The sequence below is a fragment of the Equus asinus genome, chromosome 27 (assembly GCF_041296235.1).
Source record: "Equus asinus isolate D_3611 breed Donkey chromosome 27, EquAss-T2T_v2, whole genome shotgun sequence".
NCBI lineage: Eukaryota > Metazoa > Chordata > Mammalia > Perissodactyla > Equidae > Equus > Equus asinus.
In genome coordinates, this window is record NC_091816.1 from 6,891,662 (window position 1) to 6,900,424 (window position 8,763).

Consider the following 8,763-nt stretch of genomic DNA (forward strand, 5'->3'; position numbering starts at 1 on the left):
CTCTCAGCCTCTTCCTTAGCTGCCACCCTTCTGTTCCTTCTTTCCTCAAGACACTTGCTGGGTTAGGGACACATGTGCTGGAGACGGAGCCCCGAGAAGAGAATGCTTGCCCAGCTTCTGCTGAGGAACTTGGGCTCTTTTTCCTTCAGAAGCCAGCTGGGGTGGGGTGGGGAGCAGCAAGCAGGATTATGTGGAACCTGGGGGCAGAGCCTAAGAAATACATCCCTGGCTGGGATTCAGTCACCCCCAGGCTGACAAGCCAGCAGGCTCTCAGGGGCTTCTCTGGCCTGCCCTGTCTGTTGTCCCTGTGAGGATGTCCAGCCAGGTGCAGAGGGCTGTTCCTTTGGAAAGTACCTGAAGCCAGCTAGGTCAGTGGCCTGGGATGAAAGGGGGGGCCCTTCCTCTGGGGACAGTTTGGGATGGGAAGGTGAGGCTGCAGTCATGGTTGCTGCCACCCTGTCACAATATATTCTCACCAAGAGCTGGCCCCCCTCTCTCCCAGGAGTGGCGTCGATGGGAATTAGCCATGGCTGGAAAGCATTAGTTGCCAAATCATTCTAAGATGTACTGCAAAACCACCTTTTAATGTCCCCCCCCCCACCCCCCGCTTTCTGCCTTCAGTTTGTTAGGATTCTCTAATCCCAACAAACAGACATGCAGAGAGACAGCATCCCTCATACGTGTGTGAGCACAGCCACAAGATTGAGCATACACACACACCTCTCTCGGAACTGAATTATCATTGCCCAGCGGAGACTTGCACACACACTCGGCCAACTATCCACACAGCACGCATTTTTCTCTTCCAGAACTGAGTGGGCTGGGGAATGCCCAGGCCTGTCTGGACCCTTCAACACCAGTGGACACTCAGAGGGAGCTGGAATGAGCAGCCACAGTTGCCTTCCCAGGCCATGGCCATATCCCTGAGCTGCTGGAACGTGGGAGAGAGCAGACACACCACCTCCACCCACCTAATGCACACACACACACACACACACACACGCACACCCCCCAGCTGGAGAAAATGCAGGCCAGGCGGCCAACGTCAGAGGCTGACCAGTCGTGTCCTGTCAGGAAGCAGGCAGTCTCTGAACTCACCCAACCAGAGGCGTTACTGTATTGTTCTGGACACAATCGGATAGACTGTGAGCCAGCCCCAACCCCGGGCAAGGGGCGGTGGGGAAACGGTCGCCACTGGGGTCAGGAGGACAGGGAAGGGGAAGCGGCTTGTAGGCTGGATCCAGGGCAGGAAAAGAAGGGGCCACCCCTAGGGCCGGACCCTCCACTCCACGGCGTGCGTGGAGCTCCGAGCACATGGTCAGCACAGGAAATCGCTGCGGTGGGGAGGGGTCGCTAATTCTGCTGCGGTTGCGGGGACTTCAGACCCTCATCCAGGAGGCTTGGGGTCGGGCTGCGGCGCAAAGAGCCGCGTTCGTTGCCAGCAAAGTGAGGACTTAATAAGGCGCTGGCTGAGAAGGGAAACGGGATGACGGAAGGAGGCTGGGAGGCAGCCGCCTTCCCCTCAGCCAGGTTTCTTTCTTCGCAATCTTTGCGCGCGGAAGTCAATCGAGAAACAGCCAAAGCTCGTGTTGTATTCAGAGGAGAGAAGGAAGAGGGAGGGTTGCAGGACCTAGCGCAGGGCTCACATCACAGATTCTCGCGGCGGCAGAGGGGCCCAAGAGAAATCGGGACGCCCGGCTCTCATTCAGACCGAAGAGCCCGCATCCCAGGGACAGACTTTTCCGAGCCCGCCCTCCCGCCTGCCCCATGGAGACGGGCTGGAAGCGGGACTGGCAGGCTCAGGGGACGGATGGGGCGCCCCCCACTGGAGGAGCCAGGCCCGCCGGGTGAACCGGGAGACTCCTCCAGTCCGGCCCCGGACGCGTCCGCCGTGGTAACGGTCACCTACTGGACCGCGGGCGTCGGTCTTTTCCTGAGCCTTCTCCCATCCCACTCACCGTAGGTCCCCAAGTCCGCAACACCAGCCAGGCTGGAAACTCGAGGGGCGTGGGGGTCCTGCCAGCACGCATTCCACTTCACCTGCGCAGGTGAGTGGGCGCCTGCAGTGCCTCTCTCTGGGGGCGCACCCGCTCCCCGAAGCCCCTTCCTCCCTCCACACTCCTGGAGCCCTAAACTTTCCTCTGCCTCTCCAAGCGCCAGGACTCAGGCCTGTCCTAGAGTGTCTGAAGTGGCGGCATCGTCCCGTCCCCCTCTTCCCACTCCTCCCGTCTTGTCTCCCTTCGGCACCCCGTCGGGGCTCGGGCCGGACCGGCCGAGTAGGGTACTCACAGGGTAACCGTGCCGTTAGGCAGAAGGCCGGGCTCAGGAGGCTCCGGGAGGTCCCCGCCGCCGCACACCACCCTCCTGCGCGCCGGGTTGGGGGCGCCGCCGCTTAGTCCCTTGGGCCGCTCCCCCGAGCACTTGCAGCTGCGGATGGGGACGGGGCAGCCGGGCGCGCCCCGGGTCTCGGGCGTCAGGAGCAGCAGCCACGGCAGCAGCGGCAGCAGCAGGCGCGCGGGCGCCTCCCGCATCCTGCGTCCCCCGGCGCCCATCAGCCCATCGCCCCGCGGGGACCGACAGCGCTGGGGGCCGTCTGCGCGCCGGCCGGAGGGACCCGGGCGTGCGGGAGGCGTGCTCAGCGGGGGCCCGGGGCGCCCGAGGGCGGGGCGGGGGGCCCTGGGCGGAGGCAAGCCCTGGGGTCCCCGCCGCCGCGCCCCGGGGGCATGTCCGGCGCGCGCCCCGGCGGGGAGGACGCGGGCGCGGCTGTCAGCGCAGCGCAGGCGGCCCCCGGCGGCGCGGCCCGAGTCTCGGCGCCGGGCTCCCGGGCCGGTCGAGGCCGGGCCCCTCCGCGCCGCCTGCTCGCCGAGCGCTGGGCTGGGACCTAGCGGATCGCGCCGGGCTCCTGCTGCCGCCGCCGCCGCCGCCGCTCCGTGCCATGGATGGAGGCAGCTCGGCGCGGCGCCGCTCCCGCCGCCGCCACCCCCGCCCGCCTCCCCGGAGGGCGCCCTCCCCTCGCCAGCCCGTCCATCCGCGAGGCCCTAGCGCCTCCCGATCCGCAGCCAGGCCGCTGCCCTCCTCGGAGGAGAGCGGGCCCGCCGGCTTGAGGCCCCGCGTGGCCCGTGCACCGCCCTGAACCTCGACTCCTTCTCCCTCCCGCCGCTCTCCCCGAGCCGGGACTCTTCCTCTCCACCAGCCGTCTCAGACCTCAAAGCCAACCGTCACCACTTTCCACAAACCCTCCCTCGCCCCTGCTCATCTCGCCTGCACCCGAGGCTTCCGGGCTTTCAGTGACCTGCGGGTTTGGCCAGAGACGTCTGGTGCTCCATATTTGGGGCTGAACTTTGTTCTCTGCTCTGGGGTTACTGAGCTTGGGCTTCCCTCGGCCCCTGACCTGATGGGCCGGTCTGGACGCCGGCTCTCCCTCTCACAGTCCTGCTCCAACCACTGCAGGATACAAGCCGGAGACCAAGGAGGCTCAGGCCGTCCTCGGCTGCGGCTGCGTTGACCTCGCCCAGCGGGGCGCGCATGTCATTCGGTCAAGGAGGGGTCAAAGGCCAAGGCAGACCGGCTAGCTCTGGCCTCCTATCTTTTCCACCTCCCTGTGCATGTGTGTATTTGGGGGGCAGTGGGAATGAGGGAAGCGGAGAAGAGGAAAAGCAGGGATCTATGCCAGCCAGGGCGTGGAAAGAGCACTGTGCTGGGAGTCAGGAGACCCTCATTCTAGACAGCTCTGTCTGACTTTGGACACAACCCCTAACATCCTGGGGTATCTAATCTCTGGGGTCTGAATGGGGCCCTGCCTGCCCTCTAATTTATGGGCGTGAGTTGTGGCATGAGAATGAGTGAGTGAGGGGCCACTCTGTTTCCATGAGCAGAGGGCTGGTGGCTGTGGGCAGGGTCTGAACTTGCCACCTGAGGATGGGGATAAAAATGGCCTGTGGGTTTTAGAAGGACTATAATGCAAGCTGGGAATGGGGCTGGGGACAGAGGGAAAAGAGAAGTGTGGCCCAGTGTGTCTGCTTCCTCAGTTTCCCCTCAAAGGCTGACTCTTCCGCCACTTAATAGAGCCTTTGCTGCTGAGGGGCAGGCTGTCTGGGTTGGGGGATCCCTGGGCAAGACTCCTGTTCCCCATCCTTCACTGTACCACCCAAGTGGTTGCTACGGTGACTGCCACCTTCTTTCTGTGCTCTTGGCCCTGCTGGTGTGGGTGGCACCTCTTCTGGTCCCGTGGCCCTTCAGCTGAGTCTCCCACCCCCAGTGCAGGGAAGCGACTTCTCTTTCTTTGCCTGTTGGCTGCAGACACTGGGCCCCGACGCCCGCTTCTTCACTTTCTCTCTCTGGCTCCACCAGTCTCTCCCGGTTGCAGGCTCTGGTTCCTTCAACTTCCAAAGATAAATAAATAGTGATTGCAAATGGAGGAAGGGAGAGGGGAGTGGACTCCCCGGCAGGAGCCCGTGGCAGGCAGGCCAGGCGCTGAGACTGCATTCCTCAGGAAGGCTGAGAGGGGAGCCGCCGCCCACAGGCAGGGTCTGCCATCCAAGCCTCCTGTTCACAGGAAAACTGCTCAGAGAGAAGTGGCGAGGAAGCCTCCGGCCTGGGTCACACAGCCTTTCTGTCGTTTCTTTTTGCTAAATGAAGATACTCAAAGTCTGGAAAGGAATTCCATGGTAACACCTACTCTCTGAGCCTGAATAGAGGCCAAATGACACTGAATGAGGTGATGCCTCCCCACGGGTGAGAAGGAAGTGCATCGTGGAGACGTTTACACAGCGCTGTCCTGTCCTGTTGGTCGTCACCTTTGGCTTCTATAGCCACCCGGGGAGGGGACGGGCTGGGGCTACTCTCCCATTTTACAGTCTGGCTGAGGAAACCAAATCTTGTAGCGGTGACCAGCCAGGAGTGGGAATGTACCCTTGGACTCCTTTTGTGAGGAAGATTGTCACTGGGCTATCATCCGTGCCCATCTTCCTCTATTTTTATGTGGGACACTGCCACAGTGTGGCTTGATGAGCGGCGTGTAGGTCCAAGCCCAGATCTGAACCTGCGAACCCTGGGCCGCCAAACTGGAGCCCTCGAACTTAACCACCAGGCTACGGGGCCGGCCCCTCTGATTCCTCTTTAAATGCTCTTTTCTCTGAGCCACTCAAAGCCTTTCCTGTAGGAAGCTTCCTGGTTGTCTGTCCTCAGAGGCGCAGGGTGCAACGAATGAGCTGCCTACATGAAAATCTTTTTGTTTTGGAGTTTGTTTGAGATAGAAGAATGACTCAAACTTAATTCCCAACCTCAGGAAATCTGGCTAGGGGCTCTACCAATTGCTTACACCTTGAGACTGAATGGTAAGCTCTTCAGTGGAGCAGGGATAAGGTACCATGATCATAGAGATGAGGCTGAATTAATCCTGACTGAAGCAAGGGAGGGGGGCTTACCATTGTTTTAGTCCAATCTAGGGCTGGCGTGTAATCCACCTGACTCTGCCAGACCCTAATTGTTCCCTTAGGGTCTGGGGGCTCGTATCCACTATGCCCCTCTCAAAAGAAGTTTGCCTTTGCCAGGTACTAGCTGCTGGCCAAACTCTCTCTTGCTCCCAACTTCAGTGCTGATCCATTCCCCCTTGTCAAGGAATGGCTGAGCCTCTTACCCCACGATAGACCAGACCTTCCATCAGGAGCAGCTGAGAATCGAAGAGGGAGTAATGGTCAGTGTCCCCTCCCTCTGACCAGAGCCACCAAAGGGGGACCTGCATAGCAGGGGAGCTAACTTGTCCTGAGGGCTATTGTGTGTAAGGGACTTGTTGACTACATCGTACAAGAATTAGCTCCTTTAGTCCTCACGGCGGGGTGAGGATGACTGTCTTAGCAGAAAGGGAATTGAGAAGTGAAGAGATACCTTAATAGTCACTTGCCCAAGGCTACACAGCTAGTGAGTAATAGATCTGAGCCAGGCACTCTGGATGTGGAGCCCACATTCTTAACCTCCATGTTCTAGAATTTCTATTCGGGGGAGAAGGGCTCTCAAGAATTCCCCTGAGAGTTTCACTTCCCCTCGAGGTTTTCTTATTTTATTCCCTGCCCTCTCTGAGCTGAACCTTTAAAGATGTCTGCTCCTAAATCCCAGCTGGTAGGAAACAGACCCACCTCCCCTTATTCTTCTAACAGTCTCGAGGAAGGCAGACACTTTCCAAAGGAGCTTCGACTCGGCTAGAAGAAAGTAAGGGTGAATAGAGATATTGGAAGACGATAAGCATGCATGGAACCTGGACGGTGGTAGCTAGCACTTGCCAGCTCCAGGCCCTGCTCTCTTCTCCCAGCTGTCCGAAAGTGCCACCCAGGATGTTCACCTTTTAATTCTTAGGTTTTCTAGCTCCCTCTGTGCCTTGTTGCCTTTAAAAGGCAGGATCCTAACACAGACTCAGGACAACAGTGGATGAGATAATGGCCCATAATTGGATCGATAATGCAAATGTGACATTTCTCCATGGCTCCATTAGCTTGGAAAGACAGTGGAGGCACAGAGCCTGTGACCCCCCCCCCCCCCCCCCCCCGCCCCTTCTCCCACCTGCCTCCCAGGATGGCTCTACTGGGCAGTTCTCTGAGCTCTCTGTCCTTCTCTTCCCCGTCCTTCTCTTCCCTGTCCTGTACCTCCCTGTAGGGACTGGACTAAGCTGCCTGTCCTGTTGGGACATTCACACTAAGAGTTCCTGGCAGAGAAATGCTCCTGCCTCAACCAGAAGGAATGAATAAGAACTGTGGGAAGCTACCCAGGTAACCATTTGGGCCTGCAAGGGCTTCCCTTTGGTGATCAGATTCCAACACATAAAGGCACCTATGTATAATTTAGACGCTCCCATAGGAAAGGGTCCTAAGCTCTGTCTCTATTAAAATCTGACTTACCCTTTTAGTGAAATCTACTCACATTCTCCCAGGTGATGAAATACCTCCTGCACTCTGAGTGCAGTGGCTAAGAGCAGGGACTCTGAAGCCGGATTCGAATACTGCCTCTCCATTTTACTGATCCGTGTCTTTGGGCAAGTCATTTAATTTACCTGGACCTCAGTTTTCTCATCTGTGAAATGGGGGATAAAAAATAATTTTTACTTTAGAGGATTGTGATGATGATGTCAGTTATATGTAAATAATGCCTTCGTGGTATGCAGTCATGTGTCGCTTATCAACAGGGATACGTTCTGAGAAATGCGTCAGTTGAATTTCATCGTTGTGCAAACATCATAGAGTGTATTTACACAGATGGTATAAGCTACTGCACACCTAGGCTCTACGGTACTAATCTTATGGGACCACCATCGTATATGCGGTCCATTGTTGACCAACGTGTTATGCAAAGTGTGACTGCATATACAAAAATACATTTGGTCTTTGTCCTTGGTTCCTGACCCAGAGCTCCTAAAACTCTTGGAATTCCCTGAGTGACAGGAGTATCTTCTGTTATTCATAAGGAGCCTCTTTGAGCACACCTGAGTTTATGCTAAGGAGGTTTCTGAGGGTGGTACTCTTAGATAACCTCAGGATGGGGCTGGTCACCAGAAAGACCAAGAGATCAGAGGGTTGACACTTTCAGCCCCACCCACTGACCTCTGGGAAAAGGAGTGGGGCTGGAGATTGAGCTTTGTAAAAATTCTTAAACAGTGAGATTCAGAGCTTCTGGGTTGGTGAATACATCAAGGCGCTGGGAGGGTGGCGCATCCAGAATGGACATGGAAGCTCCATGCCCTGTCTCCCCCTCCCCCACCTATGCGTCTCCTTCATCTGATTGTTGCTGAGTTATAGCTTTCATAATGAACCAGCAAATGTAAGTTAGGTGTTTTTCTGAGTTCCGTGAGCCGTGTTAGCAAATTGTTGAACCTGAGGAAGGGGTCGTGGAGATCTCTGGTTTATGTCCAGTCAGTAGGAAGTACAGCTGGCCCGGGGCTTGCAACTGGCATGTGAAGTGGAGCCCTTAACCTGTGGGGTCTGCACTGCCTCTGAGCAGTCAGTGTCGGGATTGAATTAAACAGTAGGACACCCAGTAGGTGGTGGAGGATTGAAAAACTGATTGGTGTTGGAGATCACTCCACCCTGGCACATACAAGGGCTCAGTAAATGTCAGTGGGACTTGCTGCTGTTTTTCTTACTGGGACCTACTTAGTTTTGTCCTGTTATAGTTCACTGTTTACAAATTTGACTCTTCCACTCGAATGTAAGTTCCCAGAAGAGGGAATTCTTTTCTTTATTTCTATGATTCCCAGTCTGTTTTAGTGCCCAACAAATAGAAGAGATGTTTATTTAGCTTGTTGTACAAAGGGTTACTGAGGTCTTGGTCATTTATTTAAACAATGTTTATTAAGCATCTACTTTGCAGCAGGTACTGTCTTGGACACTGAAGACATAACAATAAACCAAAAGGAAGTCTGTGGTTTCATGGAGCTAACATTATAGCAGGGGGAGCCAGATACTATGTAAATAAACAAATAAACATGTGTAATCCAGTAGGTGGGGATGAGATCAATGAAACAAAATTACGCAGAGTAAGGGAATAAAGAATGAGGGCAAGACCTCACCAACAAGGTGAACTTTGAGCAGAGTTCGGAAGGAATGAGGGAGCAGAGGGGGTTAGAGCATTCCATGCAGAAGGAACAGCAAGTGGGAGAGCGTTGCTGTGTTCAATCAAGGAAGACTCAGGGAACAGTGTGGTTGGAGCACAGTGAGCCAAAGGGAGAGGAATCAGACCTGTGGTCACAGCACCTTTTGACCTCATGTCCAGATCATG

At 56.3% G+C, this 8,763-nt stretch overlaps 1 protein-coding gene across 1 annotated transcript in view; it reads right to left on the reverse strand.

The window, feature by feature from the left end:
• The window catches only part of ADGRA2 (adhesion G protein-coupled receptor A2), a 34,612-nt gene extending 31,629 nt beyond the window's left edge, over positions 1-2,983 (reverse strand). Inside the window, exon 1 of the mRNA XM_044761985.2 lies at positions 2,290-2,983. Within this exon, the coding sequence (XP_044617920.2) occupies positions 2,290-2,552 (263 nt within the window). The 5' untranslated portion in view covers positions 2,553-2,983. The remainder of the gene's footprint in view (positions 1-2,289) is intronic.
• Positions 2,984-8,763: the final 5,780 nt, after the last annotated feature.